Source organism: Zosterops lateralis, assembly GCF_965231275.1.
Source record: "Zosterops lateralis genome assembly, chromosome: 17".
Taxonomy (NCBI): Eukaryota; Metazoa; Chordata; class Aves; order Passeriformes; family Zosteropidae; genus Zosterops; species Zosterops lateralis.
In genome coordinates, this window is record NC_139777.1 from 3,871,479 (window position 1) to 3,891,966 (window position 20,488).

The 20,488-nt window shown below is 46.5% G+C and overlaps 1 protein-coding gene across 2 annotated transcripts in view; it reads right to left on the reverse strand.

The window, feature by feature from the left end:
- The window catches only part of HECTD4 (HECT domain E3 ubiquitin protein ligase 4), a gene marked incomplete at its 5' end in the record, with an annotated part of 64,990 nt that overhangs the window by 5,840 nt on the left and 38,662 nt on the right, over positions 1–20,488 (reverse strand). For both annotated transcript variants that reach the window (XM_083873599.1, XM_083873598.1), the window contains 33 exons: positions 500–655; positions 773–892; positions 1,816–1,962; positions 2,469–2,659; positions 3,387–3,510; positions 4,312–4,418; positions 4,841–4,992; positions 5,074–5,297; positions 5,939–6,146; positions 7,622–8,928; positions 9,204–9,383; positions 10,237–10,442; positions 10,607–10,737; positions 11,052–11,257; positions 11,636–11,817; positions 12,000–12,160; positions 12,307–12,443; positions 12,558–12,695; positions 13,308–13,434; positions 13,605–13,741; positions 14,172–14,409; positions 14,863–15,026; positions 15,140–15,219; positions 15,439–15,587; positions 15,723–15,884; positions 16,109–16,212; positions 17,030–17,145; positions 17,472–17,641; positions 18,085–18,255; positions 18,485–18,667; positions 19,277–19,412; positions 19,586–19,788; positions 20,343–20,424. In XM_083873599.1, the coding sequence (XP_083729725.1) occupies positions 500–655; positions 773–892; positions 1,816–1,962; positions 2,469–2,659; positions 3,387–3,510; positions 4,312–4,418; positions 4,841–4,992; positions 5,074–5,297; positions 5,939–6,146; positions 7,622–8,928; positions 9,204–9,383; positions 10,237–10,442; positions 10,607–10,737; positions 11,052–11,257; positions 11,636–11,817; positions 12,000–12,160; positions 12,307–12,443; positions 12,558–12,695; positions 13,308–13,434; positions 13,605–13,741; positions 14,172–14,409; positions 14,863–15,026; positions 15,140–15,219; positions 15,439–15,587; positions 15,723–15,884; positions 16,109–16,212; positions 17,030–17,145; positions 17,472–17,641; positions 18,085–18,255; positions 18,485–18,667; positions 19,277–19,412; positions 19,586–19,788; positions 20,343–20,424 (6,299 nt within the window). The remainder of the gene's footprint in view (positions 1–499; positions 656–772; positions 893–1,815; positions 1,963–2,468; positions 2,660–3,386; positions 3,511–4,311; positions 4,419–4,840; positions 4,993–5,073; positions 5,298–5,938; positions 6,147–7,621; positions 8,929–9,203; positions 9,384–10,236; positions 10,443–10,606; positions 10,738–11,051; positions 11,258–11,635; positions 11,818–11,999; positions 12,161–12,306; positions 12,444–12,557; positions 12,696–13,307; positions 13,435–13,604; positions 13,742–14,171; positions 14,410–14,862; positions 15,027–15,139; positions 15,220–15,438; positions 15,588–15,722; positions 15,885–16,108; positions 16,213–17,029; positions 17,146–17,471; positions 17,642–18,084; positions 18,256–18,484; positions 18,668–19,276; positions 19,413–19,585; positions 19,789–20,342; positions 20,425–20,488) is intronic.

Here is a 20,488-nt window from a genome sequence, read left to right on the forward strand (position 1 = left end):
CTGCCTCAATACCCCATGGAACAGCTCTGCAAAGCTGAATCCCCTCAGCCCATGGCTAAACCCAGTCTCCTCCTGCTGCAAACATCGAGGAACCACTGCCCCAAAGAGCGCCAAGACCTGGGGGATCCCATTCTTTTCCACGCATGAGGGAATCCTGCTCCTTAAACTCTATGTGAGACAGGTCCTGGTGAAGAGCTGAGCTGTCCCTGGGGGATGGCACTCAGGCTGTCCCTGTCCTCACTCAGTGGTGCTATGGACCTCCTATCTCCACTCCCTGGTGTCCTGCCCCTGTCTGCTGTCCCCACTCACTGGTGCCCTGTCCCCACTCACTGGTGTCCTGTGTCCCCTGTCCCCACTCCCGGGTGCCCTGTCCCCCCTGTCTCCATTCACTGGTGCCCTGTCCCCACTCCCTGTCCCCCCTCCGTATCCCCTCTCCCCACTCCCTGGTGCCCTGTTCCCCTGTCTCCCCTCTGTGTCCCCTGTCCCTGTCCCCACTCACTGGTGCCGTGCACCTCCTCCCCGGTGAAGCGGATGTTGAAGGCGTACGTGGGGTCGCCCCCGCTGGCCAGTTTGACGCAGAGCTGTGACGAGGGGACGCAGCCCAGCTGCCGGGCAGCCTGGCAGAAGTAGGAGTTCTCCGAGGAACGGATCTCCCCTGCCCAACACAAAGGGGAAAATGAACCTCCAGCCTCACAAATCAGCAGCTGAGTGGGGGGAAAGCAGCTCTGACTTGCTGCAAATGGAGTTGGAAAGGATCTGTGCTTGCCCGTACCTCCAACGATTTCCAGGGGATCCAGGGTGATTTCTGGGGCCGCGTGGTCAGCAGTTCTTTGGACAGTGGCATTGAGCACTCTGTTCATGACAGTGACTTTTGTGTCATAAAAGATTAAACCTGAAGGAACAAACCCATTTTGGCAGAGTTAATCGACCCCTGTAATTCTCCAGTGGACAATGGTAGAATAAAAGTTTCCCCTTCATTAAGTAGGTAAGACATGGCTAATCTAAAATTAAAAAAAAAATAATTTATAGAATCATGGAATGGTTTCCATGAATCCACCCATTCAGTTCCACCAAGGGCACCTTCCATAGTCCAGGTTTCTCCAAATTCCCATCTATTTGTTCCTCCTGTTATCTGGAATAAGTGCACTGGGATGAAACACTGATGAACACAATTCCAATGTTCTATAAATAGATCCCAGCAACTCCACCACAATCTCTGTAAATAGGAACACGTTGCCAAATAGTTTTGAGATGTTTTGACAGTAAAGCTACAGGCAAGAAATGATGATAAAAAATAGGGTTGTGACACTGCCCCAAAAATATATTTAATACCTCATATCTCTGTGAAGAGAAATCTCTCAACATTCCTCACTCCCCCACACTGATTCAGGAGTGTTTTTTTCCAGCTGGGCCAATACAAAAACCTCCTTTCACACACTGACACCCCTGGTGAATTCTGTATCTTCTTCAGAAAACAAATCTGGGCAATGCAATGACCCAAATCTTGGGTTTTTTGGTATCTAATGAAGGCTGTAAAAACACTCTGATGCACTTTTAGTGTTTTCTCGACCTTACTAATGCGACAACAGCAAAATCCTGGGACTTTCACCTGATCTAGTTGTTAACTAACAAAGAGTTTTGATTTCTGGATACTCCCAAGAGGATAAAGACCAACAGACAGAGAAGATGGAACAACTCCCTCTGCGGTCACGGTGTCACGAGGATAATCCCCCTCTCCCTTAGAAGCAAACCAGGAGTGAAGCCCCCTGCAGCAGAGCCCTGTGGTCAGTGTCCCGTGGTCAGTGCCCCGCTGACCTTTGGCCTCCTGCAGTAAGGCAGCGATGCTGTTCCCGTACATCTCGGTCTGGCGCAGCTCCACCAGCGGCAGGAAGAACGTCTCCAGGGTGGTGTTGAGGGACTGCAGCAGGGCAAAGCGCAGCCGCAGGCTCTCCACGGGGACATCTGTGGGGGAAACTCCCGTCAGAGGCAGGAACAGATTCCTCACCTCCTGCAAATACCAGCACAAGCCCCTCCCAAAGCAGCCCCTCGGATCTCTGCACTGAGGATGCAGGAACAGCATCCCTGATGTTCCTTCCTGCATCTCCAGTCTCAGTGTGTGAGTCCAGAATCTCCCATTATCACTAAATTTTCCTCCTAAAGTGCTTACAACAGGATTTAGGTGACTAAAATCTGCCCTAAGTCAAGAATGGAAATCCAGCCTTCCTTCCCTTGCAAGCTGAACTCACCAGGTATTTCCTGCTCCAGCCTGAGCTGGAAATTCTGCTTGGAGAGCAGAGAGCAGCTGCAGTGCATCCCTGACTTTGCCCAAGCAAACCCAAGGAGAGAAAAGAGCCAGACTCAGCACTCCTCTCATCCCACTAACTCTCCAACCTCCAAAGGGACATCCAGGAGCTCTCCCAACTCTTCCCCTGAAGAAAGCCTCCATTATGCCAAGCAGCCATACATACTCAGGAGGCAGGAAATCCTGGGATCTGCAGCATCAGCTGGGTCCAGGTACACCTCGTGGGGGTGGAGGCGTGCGGGGGTGATGGCCAGGTGGCGGCACAGGCGGTTGATGTACTGCACCAGGGCCACGTCCATCTCCAGGCTCCACTTGCGCGACGCCTTCTGCGCGTGCCGGGCGTCGATGCAGGCACACCTGGTGAGGACAGGGCAGAGCTGCTCACTCACACTGTGCTGGACAACTACACCTGGACTAGGACTACACCTGGAGCAGAAGCTGGTGTCCTGCTCTTCACTCCCCTTTCCTCAAGCAGAGCTGTTTCAAGAATCCCAGTGTGAGGCCAAGAGCTGATTCATCAACCACTTCTTCTCACTGGTATTAAATAATTAGGCACAAAGGCACTGCCTATTAAGCTCTCTTAGTGCACTATCTCCTCTGGAGATGATAAGGAGCTGTTAGCCTGTGGCCTTACACAGGCAGATAAGGAGAATTCATTTAAGAGACTTTCTTCCTCTACAATATTAAGAAGAAATTTAACAGTTCCCTTTTCCACAGCCTTTCTGACCCAGGAACACCCCTGCCAGTGAAACAATGACTCAGTGCACTGGTTGGGGAAGGAAATCAGAGACAGACATGGAGCTATAGTTCCCTTCAGGGTACTTTATTACACAGTTTGGAAGCCCTAAAGGACACTGTGGCATCTGATTTTGTCAGCCATGCTGTGCACAAGAAATCAGAACCTGCATTGAGACATCATGTGACTTTTAAAGTGTATTTTGAGAAAATAACTGATTTCCTTACAGGCCTTGCAGCCATGGATGGAAGCGTTAAGTCTTCTTGGATTAGGAACACTTGGGATCAAGTGTTTTAAAGTCAGCAAGTGAATCAGTATCACCTCCTCAAAGAGATGTGCAAGCTGTACCTCTCAAAGTGCAGGTCGTAGCCACAGGACAGGATGGCTCTCCACACGCTCCGGATGTCCTGCTTGGAGCGGTCCACTACGAACCGGTGAAATCCATCCAGGGTCAGGTACTTCTCCTCAGGAACTGGCACCAAACATGGACCAGCAAAGAGTTCATGGCTTGCCATGAAGTTCCCAGCCCACACAGGAGCAGGAGGTGGCTGCTGCCAGCTTCCTCCTGCTCTCCATCCCACCATGGACTCTTTCCTGGGGTGTTCCATCCATCACACCTGGGTCAAGTCCACCTCAGTCAATGGCACCTTCTCACTCCCCTAAAGGGCTCTAATCCCCCACTGCTCCTCTAACTGAGTACCAAGGGTCCCTACTTGGCTGGATGCTGAAATTCCCCTTTTCTGAATTAACCTGGCCCTTCCTACCACAAAGAGGGGAGTCCAAACTCATGTCTGTTCACTCTTCCACCAGACCAGAGAAAAGTTCTGAGCACAACCCCTGTCATGGCACAGCTGTGCTGTCTCCTCCCCAAGTTCTGAGGTATCTCAATCATCTTTTTTATCCAATTTTCCACTTGTAACTGAAGAATATCCCAATAGAAATTGAGAAGCACAGTTTAAACCCACTTGGTTCAAATCTGTAATACTCCAAACCCTCACTACACCAAAGCCTTGGAATTACACCCCTTAGGAAGTTTTCTGCCTGGTTTATTGACATGCCTTACACACTGCTGCATTAACTGTTTGCGCTCACACTAATGGGCCCAGATTGCCAGAGACACAAATAAAAGCAGCATTTTAAATCACTACTTAAAAAAAAATGAGTTACACTTGTTAGAAATAAAAATAAACCAAATCTATCATAAAGTCATGTAAACATGCCAATAAAAATATTTCTATGATGCCAAACTATAAAAATTCTCTGCAGCTCCCACCTTCCTGTTTCTTTGTGGGAGACTTCTCAGGGTCCTTCTCCTCAGGTTTGCTCTTCTCAGGAGATTTGGGCTTTACAGTGGGTTTCTTCTCACTTAAGGCTGTTCGGCTGAGGGACAAAAGTGGGTGTTAGGATCAAAAGTTTTCTTTCATTTGTTCACAGAATCCCAAAATTGTTTGGAAGGATCCTGAAGCCCATCCAGTCCCACTCCTGCCACAGGACACATTCCATAGGTTGCTCCAAACCCTGTCCAACCTGATCTGTGCTTTGGAACAAGTGCACTGGGATAGAACACTGATGAACACAATTCCAATGTTCTATAAATAGATCCCAACAACTCCACCCCAATCTGTGGAAAAAGAAACACTTGGCCAAATAATTTCCAGAAATCTGAGAAGTTCTGACATTAACACCATGGCCGTGTTTCCCTGTTCCAATACAGGGAAGCAAAGAGGGATGGGGGATAAAAACCTGGATTTCTACAGTGAAATCCAATATGCCACAAGTGCCACGAGGCTGAGGACACCCACCTGACACTGTTGAGCATGGACTTCTCCTTGGTGGGGGGTTTGGTGACCGGGCGCTTGGTGCTCACCACCTTCACCGGGTGCTGCTCCTTGCCTGCCTTGTTGTACTTGCTCTTGTCAAATTTGGGCTTGGGAACTCCGTATTTCCTTAAAATCTTCCAAGACAAAAAGTGAATCATCACCCAGTGCTTTCAAGGGACACCAAAAGAGGCTGAGAACAGTTGGCAAAGCACTACCTGGGTCAGCTGGTCCTCCAGCACCTTCTTGGGAGGGCGGACGTTGGTGAAGAAGACGTGGAGAAGGTTCCCAGGGGTTTGGGAATTGATCTGCTCCTTGCTGAGGTAAATGTCAGCCACCTTGATGGGCTTGGCTGGGGTCAGGCTCAGCATTTGTTCTGAGTGCACACAGCTTTTAAAGATCTCTGTGAGAACTTCCCGAGCACCTGGGACCAGTTTTTCACCTAATTAAAAAAAACCCCCAACAATTTGGTCCAAAATACCATGAGAATTGGTTAGAACTTTAAATGTGAAAATAGATTTTGCATTCAGATAAAATATTCTATCACACGGCACTTGCTTTGAGATGGAAAATCACTTCTGCAGGAGGAAAAAAAAAAATCACTTTTTCAGTGAAAAATCTGCTCTTTCTGCATCCCATTAAAGACAGAGAATTGGCCACATCCTGTAATTATGACTTGAGGGAGTAGTGGGGATGAAAAAAGCAGCTTATTTATCATGCCAGGATAAAAATTAGGTTGTGCAGGCAGACACCAACACCTATCAACTGAATTAGCAGTCAAAAGTTATTTCAGTGGCTATTTTCTCAAAAAGAAGTGCCTAAAGAATTAAAATTCTAATAAAGAATTAAATTTGGGTTGATGAGGAATGTTTTGTTTATTTACTTATGATTTATTTGATTAGCTGGGTGGACAACTTAGCAATGTTCAGCTCGCAAACAGCCCCTGCAGGGATAAAACTTACTTTGGAATTTCTCCCTGGCTCATTATCACCCCCAATTTATACTGAACCAAGGACAATCTGAGCCCTGTTCATTCCCAAAATGCTGAACACCAGAGAGATTTGCCAATATCAAACGACCTACCTTTTATTGACTTATCATTGAAATAATCTTCTAGTGCTGGGCTCCCCTGGGTGTCAAACAGACTCTGATTTACAGTGGAAACAGTTAAAATCTCTTCAGTTGACATCTCCATGAGCTCATCCTCCCCATCCAGGCTGGACAAGCCAATGAGGTCACTGCTGTTGAAGAGGCTGGCTCGGATTTTCTCTATTTTAGCTCTTGACCTTATCTGTACAAATAATGAAATTAGCTCACGGCAATTCTGAGAAAAAAAAATTCACTTCCATTCATAGGAATTTGGGGTTTAAGCACTTCCCCTCTCCCCATCCAGATAATCATTATTGCTTCTCTTCTCTGCAGCATCAATAATTTGATGCCAAAATTCATGTTCAGCCTAGAAAAGATCCTTTCTGAGAACACTGGAATCCTCATGCTGGGAGTTAACCAGGCACAGCTCTGATCCAGCTATCCTATTTCTCAGCCTGGAGACAGCCCCTGGGAACAGCAGGGAAGGAGCTGAGGGTGTCAGCCAGGTGAAATGGAATTATTTGTAGCTCTGCTGTCCCTGCCTCAATTCTCCACTCCGAAAAATCTCAATTAGCACAGGCCTTGAAGCCTCTGCTGCAGAGAGTGGGAAGGGGAACAGCAACTTCCTTTGATTCCTAGAATAACCACTACCAGAGCAGCTCCAGACTTGGAATAGTTTCCATGTGAACACTCTGGCAGCTTTCTCTCCACACTTAATGCTTTATTTCAATGATGTCTTCACGTCAATTAACAGCTCAAGAATAGCGACTTGCAGAGTTTCCATCTGAATAAGTTGATTCTCTTCTAAAAGAGGAACTGATACAATCCCAGACTATACAAAAACATCTCTCTCCATTCCCAGGCTATCAGGAATGGCTGTGCTTTTGGAAGCTCCTGATAAATCTGCAGCAGGCAATTGAGGAGAGGCAAGAGACGAAGGTTCTTGTGCAGAGCTGAACACCTTGAGTGACCCAGCACTGATGGCAACCACCCACAATGCTTTTAAAAATTAATTTGGAACCAAATGACAACAAAATTTATCATCTCTCCTAAAGTAGCTTTATAGAGGAATCCATAGGTGGCTCAAAATAGGGGGAAATGTACTGATTAAACACTAAATAATTGCCTTGTGGGTCAAACCAAAAGGGTCCCAATCTCTAATTCATCAAAGCAGTGACCAGAGCAAATTTTAGAGAAAGCCACATGAAAGAGGAAATTAATTGATCTTTCCCCTGACATGTTCTCCCAGCCTCTGCAAAGCAGTTTAAAGATTTCCTCAGTTGGAAGCTGCACTGGCTGCTGTGCTCCACAGCTACCAATCCTCCAGGAATTTAATCCCTTAGGATTTAATTTATGGTCTTGGCTTCAGCAGCACTCTGTGAAAATGAGCTTTACAAGCTGGAACACACAAAAATTCTTCCCTACTTCTTTGTGTTCTCCACTTGCTGCTGGATCACTCCACTACTGAGTGCCTTCTGTCCTTTGAGAGGCAGGGATTGTTCCCAAGACCATGAATGTGGAGAAGGGAATTCTGTGCTCCTCAGCCACCCTGTCCAAGCTGAGAACTCCCACTCTCCCATGCTCTTAGACACACATTTGCCCTGCACCCATGGAAAGAGCCAGTTCCTAGAGTGAGATCCCATTCTCCCAGAGAATCCAGAGATCCCTCTCCTTTACCTCTACCACAGCAAAGCCCTTGATGGGCCGCGACAGCAGCGGCTGATTGTCCAGAGATGTCACCGTGTACATGGAGCCCACGTCCGACACTGACGCCGTTTCCACGTTGTCCAGCGGCTCCCCGAGGCTGCCCAGGCTGCCCAGGCTGCCCGTGCTGCAGTGGGAAAGATCCAAACTCTCCTGGCTGGACACCACGTGCGGCTGCTCCAGCAATCCGGGCGGGATGGCCAGCTCCAGCCCTGCTTGGAACTGGTCCACGGAGATGTCACTGACAGTGCGGGATATCCCCTGGGAGCTGCAGAGGGAAGCCTGGCTGGTGGACGCCGAGGCGCTGACGCTCATGGCCGGGGTGACGCTGCTGGAGCTGCTGATGTCCAAACTGTCGGCGCTGCTGGAAACCGTCGGCTTCTCCAGCTCCGTCCTGCACTCGCCTCCTTCCGCTTTGTCCTTGGTTTTTTTGGGATCCTCCTCCTGCAAAGGGATGTAGATCTCATCCTTGAAGACCCCGCCGTGGGCGTTGCAGGCCTTCCTGATGGCGTTCCTGACCGTGCCCTCCTCCAGGTGCGTGGGGATGCCCGAGATGACGAGCAGGCGGCTGTGGGCCGTGGGCCCCACCAGGGCCTGGCAGGCGTCTGCCACGGCATCGTTGGTCACACCCAGCCCCTGGGGGTCCTTCTTTGTCAGGTGCCTGAGGATTATCAGCAGGGTCAGAGCTCTGTGGAACCACAGCATGTCCTCAGGCTTGCTGCCCCCGATGCTGAGGAGCGCCGCGTCCGTATCGGCCGCCCTGGATGAAGCCCTTTTCCCCGAAGATGAGGTTTTTTCCCGCTTCATTTTGACTTTTTTCCTCTTGGACAGCAAGCTCGGGCTCTGTGGGGTCTGCCCTGGGGAAGATGAGGACGAGGAGGAGGAGTCACTAAGATTTGGGGCACTGGTGGATGAGATCACATTGGCTGTCACGCTCATGTTGATGGGCAAGGTGACTTCTGCCACAGCCAGGCACACTTCCATCAGGGCATGGAAGTATGTGGAGAATCTTCCCTGGTCGGCCACTCCAACCCCAGAGCCACCACAGGCATTCCCAGACACCCAGTTCTGGGTTTCCTCATCGTAGAGCTTGTGCAGCTCTGACTGCAGGGCCATGAGCATGGCCAGGCAGGGGTTGAGCTGCAGGGCAATGGATGAGGACAATCCTGCTGGATTCTTTTTCTGCTCCAGATTGTGGATTTTGCGAAGCAGCTCAGCCAAGAGGTGAAAGATCAATTCCTTCACACACGCTGCCATGTCAGTTGTCCAGAGGAAGTTGCCTGTGTGAGGAAGGCAAGGCATGGCAGTCAGCAGTGTTGCACTCTCAGCAGAAAGTAACATCAACAAAAAGCACCAGAAAAGCTCATTTTAATGTCATGACAGCAGCAAGAAAGACAGGAAGGTTATTCAAAGAATTGCATATCAACAGAAAATACCTGGATTTTGAAGAAAATTTCATTATAGGGGAAGAGCTCAGAAAATTTCAACTGTATTTTTTGTTTCCTAAACTCTCCACCTGAGCCCGCACATTACTAAGGAAATATTCCATTCTCACCTAAAAATTCCACTACTTGCAAGAGGACTGAGGAAGGAATAGTATCCAGTTCATCTTCAGATTTTCCATCCCCATCTTCTAATTTCCAGGTTAAGAGCTGTTCTGTGAATGCCATTGCCAGGGGGAATTCCAGGGGGAGGGAATGCAAGACCAACACAGCTCCAGGAGGAGGAGACACTCCTAAACAAAAAGGTCCAAGAAAAATCCTTATAATTCTGAGAACTGATAAAGTAAAACTAGTAACATTTAGAACATTTTTAAGACTAAACTTACGTTAAGTGAAAATTTTCTCTGCAGCACTTTGTAATGAACAAATAGGAATGTTTCTCTATATTGATAAGTTAATATAATCTATAATTATAAATGTACAGAGAACATTTTATCCACATAAAAAACCAGAATAATTTTAAGCCTGAATATATCTAAGCATAGACACAGAACTTCTCTGAAAAAACATTTATTTCTGCCTGATGGGTACTGAAAACAACAGCAGGAGAAGAGCTTCTGGATCTCCAAGGGGAAGTTTTAAGAACTCGTTGCACCAGTCACTTTCCCTGCTCTAAATCCCACTGTCTCTCCCTCTGGGCAAGAGTAAAAAGAATATAAATGATTCTTCTCGCTGGAGAAGCTGGAGTGACTTAAGTATTGCCACACTGCAGATATATTACTCTGTGGATAAGAGGGTCCTACAAACACCTAAAGAAGCAATAAAAAATTATTCTCCATCTGAAACATCTCTTCAAACACCCAACAGCACCTACACTGCAGGCACCAGTATTTTGAATAAAATACTTTGAAGACAAACACTGCTGGGTGGACTCCTAGAATATAAAAATCAGGTTGTTTTGGTTTGCCCATGTTTATAAAAGCAGGCTTTTTTGGTTAAAAATTGATTGTTTGCACAAAAAATCCTGTCCTAACTGCCACCAGCAGTGGTGACCACACAGGAAGGTGCTGCAGAGGCCATAATGAAGCTGTTCTCAGCCCTGAGAGCAGAGTGAAGGCTGTTTTCTCATGCTGTGGCTGTGCTCACCCAGTTTGATGTGCACCCTGTCCGTGGGGGTGATCACAGCCGGGTACTGGTTGGTGGTGGGGGGCGGCGTGAGGCCGGTGTTGGTGGGGGAGGCGTCGCGGGGGTAGCACACGGCCTCGATCAGGTTCAGCTGCCCGTTCCTCTTCACCTTGTGCCCCAGCCCATAGACCAGCACCCGAGCCCAGGGGGCCTTGTACAGGGACGAGCTGGGGAAACAGCAGCACGGCTTGGTTAGGCTCAAACCAGCTGGAAAATGTCCCAGCCACCTCTCAGAATAAGTCTCGGAGAAGAGAAAACTCCAAAAAAATAAATAACTCCCTCCCCAGGGTTGCCAGGCTCAGACCTAGCTTTGCCCCTCTCCATGACTCACTCTTTTCGGAACCCAGACTGACTTTCCTTGCAGGACACAATCACAAAGGCAGCACCAGGAAAATTCACATCCATGTTGACCTTGGATTCAGAAATTGGGAATTCTTCGGCAGGAAATTGTTCTGGTGCCGCCTGTAACAGGACAATTCATCATGAAAGATCCCAAACAGCAGCAAACCTCCTCTCTCTATTCATAGAGTGCTCTATAGCCAACGTATTTAATTAATTGCAAATTATGACACAGTGGGAAGCCACTTCATTTTAATTCAATCCAGAGCATTGCTACTGTTTCTGTTTTCAGTGTGCCCACCACAATCAGGATAATAGAATTCATCCAGAGAAACAATTCCCGTGAGGGACATCATCATGGAAATTACAATCACACAGAGAACAAAGGCTCCTGAGAAGGGAAGCCAACACTCATGAAACATGAGTGATCGTTTTACCTGCAGAAAGGAGCAGATCTGTTTGGTGAGGTCCAACAGACTCTCCTCTCCCTGATGCAGTGTCCGAGTAATGGCCACAGTGAGCCACTCCCTGATGGCCTGGGAATTGCCCTGGTAGAAGAGGTCAGTGGCAGCACAGGTCTGGGAATGGATGCAGTGCTGCAGGGACTGGGCCAGGAGAATGGAGCTTGAGCTGATGGTTCCATCTGGAATAACAAGGAAAACAGCACAAATTTGGAGATCACTCCAAATGTTTACGTAGCCTGGGAAACAAAAGCTGTAAAACACCTGGAAGATTCCCAAGCTCTGTTTTCAAGTGGAAAACTCCTTGCCTAAAAGTCAGCACGAAAAAGGACCCATCCAGCCTTGTGGCTGGGATGGGCTCTCCATGCCAGCTGTGCCCCTCACCAGCCTCAGCCCAGCCCCTGGTGAGAGCAAACACAGAGCTGTGGGATCACCCCAGCTCATTCTCAAATACCATCATTATTAACCAGCTAATAAAGAAATACCCAATTAATTTTTTTTTTTTTGTCCCCAGAAAAACACTGTACCAAAGAAGAGCTGTGACAAAACCAAGTGTTTACCAGGAAGAGGTGGTGCAAGAAGCTGGTTGGAGAGCAGCTGCAGGTGCTCCAGGGTGATATCCCGGATGGCAGGAATGTGGAACAGCCGGGTGAACATGTGGGGAGATTTGGGAGCAAAAATATTGAGCAGAGCCATGCGACAGTAGAGCTTGGCCAGGGCAGCTTCACTCCTCAACAGCTCCCTAGGGAACACAAATATTAATTTTATTAGTTCCTTAACATTAAATCTAACCATGACAATAAAATTCAGAGGTTTGTACTGCTTAAAACAAAGCTGTAGCAGGTAACTGTACTACAGAAAATGCTCTTCAGGTAATTCAAATTCAGGTAATAAAGTGCCTTGTGACTACATCTCTTTTTTCACCTGTGAATTTGGATGTTGGTGTTATCCAGGGTGACCAATCCATTGGTGGCAGTCCTCCTGTATCCTGCAGGTGGCCTTTCCAACATGTCAATGGGATACCAGTACCTCACCAGCACCCCCTCACTCCGCAGATAGGTCTCCACTTGGACCAGTTCATTCACCTGCAACACCAAACCCAGCACTGTCAGTAACACCATAATTATAACCACATTTTTCCTTCCAAGAGAGCCCAAATCTCTGAGCAGTTTTTGCTCCCAGCTGCATGATGCTGATCATGAACAGTTCCTCCCAGTTTGTCTTTACTCACTGAGTCCACATCCAGAACAACCCCATGAAGGCCAAATGTCTTCAGCATGCCCCGAATGGCAAACTTGGGTAGAGCTGTTCCCACAGCGCTGCTGGTGACATTGTTGCTGTCAGGAGAGCGAGTCACCACGGTGAGACCTGGACAAAGGGACACCACTTAGAAGGTGTTTGCCTCATTTAACAATTTCTGTAGTAGATCCCCAAACCTTTAAGCTTTTCTTTACCCCTCAGGATCCATTGTGCTGCCCTTACCTTTCCGTACTTTATCAATTGTGAATTTGTTTGCTTCATCTTTGATATCCTCGATGGTGGGAAGGTAGAGATCCCTTGGGATGCCTCCATTTTCCTCATACAGGAATTCCACAGTTTGCCTTGCTATATCAACCATTCCTGAAAGACAGGAGGGAGTGCAAGTTATTTTTCTCAGCCACTTCAAATAAGTTTTTATTCTCATTAAGATCCCAAGCAGGTGGGTTTTCTAATTACTTAAATGCTCTCTCAGTCAGGCTGAAAGATGGAAATTGGGAGATTTCCTGAGAAAGCTTTTCCTGAGCTTCTCATGAGGGCTCAGATTTCCTACCTCACTCTTAATGTGACTTTCCCACAAACACATTGTCCTGTCAGACCTGAATTCTACAAAGCTCCCAAATCTCCCATTATTATTATTTAAGCCTAAAATGTTTTGCCTTGGTAGTCACAGACAGAAAATGCACAGAATATAGTTTCCTCCCCAACTATTATTCCAGAATGTTTCTGTATCCACATCACAACAAATTCTGTCACTATTTCTGAAACACTTTCCTATTTAAATAGTCCAGCATAGTAGAAGTGTTAAAGCATGAGCACAAACCAAATTCTAAGCACAGAGGGAAACAGCAAGGGAATTTTTTTTTAAAGTTTTACAGCCCTGAATACAGTAAAATATGAAATAAACACGGGTGTTCTCTCAGAGTTCCTGCACATCACAGAAAACAACATGCACAGAAATAAATATAGCCATACCTAACTGTAAAGCTCCTTTAATCTGATCCAGCCCAGACTTCCTCTCAGCCTCATTACGGAATCTTCTTCTAATTGTAGGGAAAACTTTGGTTTCCCAGGCTTTGACCAAAAGGGCATAGTGATCCTCCTACAAAGAAAGAACTGTTTTAGAACAGCAAGAAGTGATAAGTTACCAGTGGTTTTATTTTTGTTAGGGAAGCAGGAAAACCTCTCATGTGGCAAAATCTCAAAATCTAAATGACAAGATCTGGTTTTAGGCTCTAAATTAGAGGAGGCAGAGTTTGCCACATTCCTCACCCTGGGAATATCATCGTCATCATCATCATCACTTTCATCATCTGCAATAGGAGGGGGGTGAGGATCAGGGCCTGAGGTGATGAAGTTCTCATAGCTCAGCTCCATTTTATAGTGGCAGGATGTGTCACTGTCATACTCTGCAAGACACAGACAGAAATAATGAGATGATAATGCATGCAAAGACATCCCATGAAATTGGAGATATACAGCATTCCATGCTTTCCATTCAGGGGGGTGGGAATGCAGTGCCTTTTGACACAGCATAACCAATTGGCTGAGCCAATCCACCGTGACATCCTATTGTATCCCAAGCACTAATGAAATAATTTCTCATTGTAGCTAAGTTAATTACGAATAATTTATGTATTCACATAGAGGAAGAGCAAAGAAGATGGTTTTAATTGCCTTGTCTAAAATCAGATAAACATGGCTTTGACTTGAGGTACTGCCCCACCTAAACAGGCACCACCTAAGGAGTAAGGACTACAGCCAGGCTGGGCTGAAATCCTATTTCCTTGCTTTGCATTTCTGCTGGGAGGGCTTTAAAAGGAGTGAATGTCACTTTACGCTGCTGAGCCGTGGCGATGGCGGCGATCCTGCAGGGGGGCCCGTGGGTGCCGGGGTCAGAGGCGATGCTGGTGCCAGCGTCATTGTCACTGTCAGAGGCCATGGCAAAGGGCAGGGCCTCGAAGTTGGCACTGATCTCCTCGGCCAGGTCCAGGCACAGGTCGGCGGCGTTGCGGTGAGCCTGGCCCTCGGCGTAGGCAAACGGCCGCGAGCCAAAGTTCGCCCGCACTTTGGTGTTCTGCAAAAGGACCCAGGGAAGCTCTCAGATCCTGCTCTGAGCCCTCACTCTGCTCCAGGCAGGAGCTGATCACACCTCCCCACCACCACGATCCCCAGCTGGCACTGAGGGAAAGCTTCAAGCCGCTAAAGACACACTTGGAACTCTCCTGCTTTCCTGCAGCTCCAAGCTGCAGCAGCCAGGCCACTGCTGGCCAGGAATGCTGAGAGAGCAGCCCCTGGCATGGCACAAGGCATCCTGCCAGGCCAGCTGCACACTGCTGTGCTCATGGGCAGGGAAAACCAAAATCATGACACAACAGATGCACCTGAGAGGGCTAATGAATACCTCAACCTGCCCAAGAAATGTAAAAACTATCAACCTGCTTTTCTACAGAGCACGTTCAGTATTTTATATCATGTTTTTAATATTTCTGAAAGCACATTAAGTGACCTATTTCTGTTACAAACTTACTTTTTTCTGAATGTGGACAACTGGCCACATTCCACCAGACACATCCTCTAGGTAGGGCACAAGTCTCTGCCCACAATATGTAAAATAAACTCTGCCCTTTGCTGGCTGCCCTGGAGGAGGCGGAGTTCCTTCTGTTCTTTCCCATCCAATTCCTGCTACATCACCTGGAGAAAAACACAATCATAAAAAGGATTTAATCAGTTTTCTCGTCCAGCATTTCCCTGACATTTAGAGGATTTTCTGATGGAGCAGGTAAGGATTTTATGCTCTCACATACCAGGAGAAAGAGTCACATCCAGTCTGACACTCTTCCACTGCAGCAGGCTGGAGCCATTGTAATGCACTGCCCGCCCATTGCTGAGGGGCAACAAGGACACAGTGAGACAGAGCATTGAGCCAGAGCAGGACCACCACCCACCAAAGCTGTGATACACAAAAGGCAACTCAACTCCCCTGATTTTGCAAAGATATTTCAGTCTATCATTTTAGCATTTCAATTTACAAGTATGTATTGCCCTCTACAGCTTCCTCCCCAAACTGCTGACAAATGGGTTTTGATGTGCATCCCCAACCTACTTGTGAAAGAGGCAGGTGCCCACTGGGTTTGTCCAAGCCCCATCCCGTTTTTCAGCCTCTGTGGCAAATCCAAAGGAAACTATTGGCCCAGTGTCATCATCTGTATCTCCATAGGAAACCACTTCAATTTCCCAGTAGAATGACGGTGCCTAGAAATAAAAGTAATGACACATTTTAAAAGGTTATTTACAAAACAGATTTTAAAGAGGCAATTTTCTTGCTTTTCCTTTTCATGTCCTGTTGGGTATTCAATGACAAAGTGTTGGAGAGCTGTGAGGTCTCACCTGTACTGGCACTGGGGAGGTGGCATAGATAAAGGTGCCCCGAGGAAGTCCCCCACCTGCACTGGGATCAGCCAAGAAGGTCACAGCAGTGAGGTGTGAGGAGAACATGCAGGCTCTCACTGGGGGGAACACCCTGGATGGGCTCCATGTGATTTCTTTAGGCTGCAGACACAACAGAGCAGTTTATTCTACCAATCACCATTCAAGTCACCCACTAAAATACAACCACACAGTTTATGAGGAGCACATTTAATGCAACTCCAACGAATCACATCCCAATATAGAAATTCACATTAAATGAGCTATTTCAAGAAGAATGCCCCCAGTTGGAGCAGCAGCAGGGGGTTCTCCCAGGGCAGAGGGCTCAGCACTGTCCCTGTGCTCACCTGTCTCCTGTCTGCCTGCAGGGGAGGAGGAGGGGGCCGAGCACAGTCGCGGTACAACATCCGTAACCTCTCACACTGCATCTCCACAACCACAAGCCTCTCCCCTGCAACAACAACCCAAACCAGGCATCAGCTTCCAGCTGCTTCCTTGAGTCCAACACTGCAGTCTTAATGCAGAAATAAATATGATATCTGCACTTTGAGGAGGTTTGATCAGCCTCACTTACCTAAACAATGCAATTAAGGGTAAAATGTAACATATGCAAGTATTTTCTCATGTTTAATTTATATTTGGTTTGCAAAGACTCTGTTGTGTTAATTAAGATAGAAAGTTCATTTAGTGAGCAAATTTATGGCCCAGCAAAGGCAGGAAAGCAAAAAAATTTCTGTCTACTGTCACAAAAATCAGTCCTTGCCCTTTTACACCTAAATCCCTTGGCTCCTAGCCTTCACTTCAGCCACTTTTTCTCTGGCATGTTCCTAAACTTGCCCCTGAACTAAGATTTCTGCTGGGCTCAGTGCTTATCTTTAAATGTGGAGAGCTCAAGGATCAGGAATATAACAAAGCATTGAAAAAACCAGCAAAAAGATCATAAAAATAAAACATAAAAATGATAATATCAAGGAATACAGAATAGGATATGCTGGAAGCAAGGGAAGTGGAGAGTGGAGAAGAGAACCAGGACTTGCTTCTTTGATATACAGAATAATCCTGTTCTGGACTAAATTAATGCCTAATGTTTAATGATATAGGCTGATTATAGGAGCTGCTCCTCCATCAGCAGCTCTGCAGCTGTGACAAGACACTCTGTCCTGTGCCAGTTCCTAAACCCTGAGTAGCTGGAGGAGAAAACACTGAAGTGATTTTAAAAGCTGCTCTGTCTCTGACCTGAATATGCCAAGAAGGTGTTGGCTACATACCAGGGCTGCACTCCTGGGCCACCAAATTCAGAACTTCTACAGCAGCTGGGCACTGTTGAATGAATTCTTCACAGAATGAGCTGTCTTCCAACAGCTGAGCCATCACCAGGCATGCTCTGAACAGAAAAATAATACATTTAAAGCGTTACAAAGCGTGTGCTGAATTCAAAGCTGGCTTTACAGTAGTGAATACAAGGGTGGTTTAAAGGTGGTCTTAACCCTGATTTTAGCTGGACCCTCCCCAAAGGCAGCTTTTCCCTGCTTCATAAATGGATTTATTGAAGCATTTGCTCAGTGTGTTGCAGGCACACTCATGAACAACACCCAGACACTAAAAGGAGCAAAGAGGAATTTCTGCAGTCCCTTGCTGCACACCCCCAGAGGAAGGGCACAAGAACTCATGCAATTCCCTGGGATGTTTGTGCACAAAGCCAGGACTCACCTGGTTCTAATTTCAGCAAGGAGCCGGACCACTGCCATTACTGGGGTTGAGCCATCTCCTGTTGCAGGAAGTGAGGTGTGAATAGAGAGACTTCCCTCCTGAGGGAGCAACATGGACTGGACTGCCTGTACTACCTTCTCAGTAATGGACAGTTTATGAAGAGGCAATGCCTGATGGTGGGGGGGCACGGTAAAAAGTTAAATTCAAGTAGTTAGTTTCTAAGAAATGAGGGTGTTTTATTACCTGGAGTTAATTCTTATATTTTACTATCACAAAATCAGCACCAAATATCAATAAAAGAAAAAAAAAAAAACAACAACAAACCCCAAACCAAGCCACAAATTAACCAAAAAACCCCACCCCCAACCCAGTATGCAATGGAATATCTTTAAGCATAAAAGATGAATATTTATGTTACTTGAATGAGAACTTAAACACATTGTTAATATAAGCTTAAAAAAATAAGGCAAACATTACAAATCATTTATAAGCAAAGATGAAACACTTTTTTTTTTTTTTTTTACGTGCTGTAGATTAATATTCAGTATGCTGTGACAGAAATAAAGCAAGAATCAAGATTATACTGAATATTGGATGTTTAAAACTCTCATACCTCAGATCTTGGAACACAGAGCCTAGATAATGGAATAGTTAAAGTGTCTGATGCCTGGGAGGTCTTTCTAGTGTCTATAGTGGTGGGTGGGAATTTGACCGTGGCTATACCTTCTTGCTCATTAATAGATGCCACAACTCCAATGCTTCCTGCTATTCCTTTGCCTAAAACCTACAACCAAAGAAGAGCTGCATGAGATTGAAGGTGTTACAACCAGGAATCAGTGTCTGACATCACACACCAACTGCACACACAAGCACAGGGGGGTGTTTTAGGAAACAAGCTCCCCAAGCTGCTGTTCCACAAGCACATCCTGCTCCCAAGGATGCCACTGCAGGGAAAACCTCAGGAGAGCAGCATTTCTCATCTAAGATATCAAATATGAACAGCACTGAATTACCTGAACTTCAGAACCTATTTTAATTGTCTCCTTAAAGCCACCCAGAGCACACAGGGCAGCCACTGCCTGCCGAGCAATCCTTTGAAGTTTAGCCAGTTTCCTTCCACTGCTGCTCCCATTCTCCAAAATGCTCTCTGCATATTTCCCAAGCTGTGGAATGTACATCAGAGCTCGAGACAGAACCTGAAGACAGAAGCAAAAAAAAAAAAAAAAAAACAGGGAATGACTTCAAAGCACAATTCCAACAAAAACCAATGCCCCAAGCCTCCAGCCCACACAGTCTCAGAAGATTCTTTTTTGTTCTTGAAGAGAATTATGTAACTCAGAATATTCCAAGTTCTCTGAAGTGTGAGCATCATCAAAGCCATGACCATTCCCAAGTAACTTTTAGGATAAAATATAATCTTGGCAAAAGTCTTTGCTGAGGATTTCACCCAAGGAATAGATTAGATGCTGCAGGATTCAGAGGAACATAAAACCAAAGTGTTTTTGCCAACACTTTGTACCCTCAGAGGCCACAGCCAAGAGAATAGCCAAGGAAGAATAACCTGCCACAGGCAAGGGAACTCTCCAACAAACAGCATTGTTAATGCCTGAAAAGAATGACAGCACATTATCTAATGATGGGTAAATTCTGAGTATTTGTCCCACCCTGAGACAGCTGAGAAAGGTGCAGTTGCACACCCTGGTCTGCAAATCAGAATGGAGCACCTCAGGCCTTGCTAATCATTAGATTCTCTAACTACTCAACCCCCAGGGAGGAATGTGCCCCTCATGGTTGTGTTTGCTCACTTTTTCAGCAGTTGTTGTCCAGATCTGGGCTGCATTGGACTCTGGGGCCATGAGCAGGCTGTGCAGCAGGGCAATCACCTCTGCTGCCATGCTGTTTGCCACATGCCCGCTGATGAACGGCCGCACTGGATCCGTCCTGGCCAGGAGACAAAGGCAATTTGACCGTTCAATTCAAAATCACAGAATGAAAAGAAGCTTTAGTTGTCAACACAAAAAAAGAAAAAGGAAGGTTATGAACAGCCAGATTATCTTTGGGAGCACTGCAAATATTGGTGGAGAGAAAAGCAGAATGCAGACTAAGGGATTTACCTGGCGAGCTCTGAATTCCTCTCCCTGCAAATGGAAGTTTGTGCAGTCTTCTTTTTGTCCCCAGTGGACAACCCACTGCTGCTCTCTGGATTGACAGTCTCTATGGGTGGCCCCACACTCACTATCAGCCCAGACTGTGCCCACTTGGTTGCCTTTCTAAGAGCTGCAGCAGCTTCTTCTGTAATGACTTCACAGCAGCCACTCTGCAAAGGAAATTGCCACGGAAAGCAAATGTCAGTTCTGTTTGGTCACTCTGCTCATGTGAAAGTGCTGAGAACACAGCAAAGCCCCCTCCTGGGTGTGTGTTAGTCATAGACAAGTTCTGTCTCTTGCTTTTTATCATCTACAGAGAGATCAGGGATCAATTCACAGCCTTTAACATTCCATTCTTAAATTAACAGTTTAGTTTCTCTGATCAAAAAGCCACCAATGAGTACTTCTGGTGCAAACACTCGAGAACACGTCCGAAAATAGAAATTAAATTTTAATTCAAGTGTGTGGCTTAAAATTTGCATTATCAATGTGCATTAAACACTTGAGGAAAGAGAATATTAAAGGGGTTTAAACTTGACCTACAATAGCTGGAGGAAGCATCAGCTGAAATTCTTTTTCATCATTTAACCCTGTACTGGATCTGTATTTACAGATGATGAATGATGAATAAAACACTGTTTAAAACATCAGTAAAACTCAAGAATTCTGACTGGCCAGCAATTTTTAGGATGTTGAGCCATTCTTTGGTTATTTCTGCTCTTACTTTCGTCATGTCCCGATCCATCTTCACCACCTTCTCCATGTTGGCTCCAGTTCCCAGTCGGAATGGACGACCTTCTGAGCTACTGTTGGAGGGGAAACAAAACACAGGAGCTTTGTTCTGACTGCTGGAAAACACAGCTGAGCCAG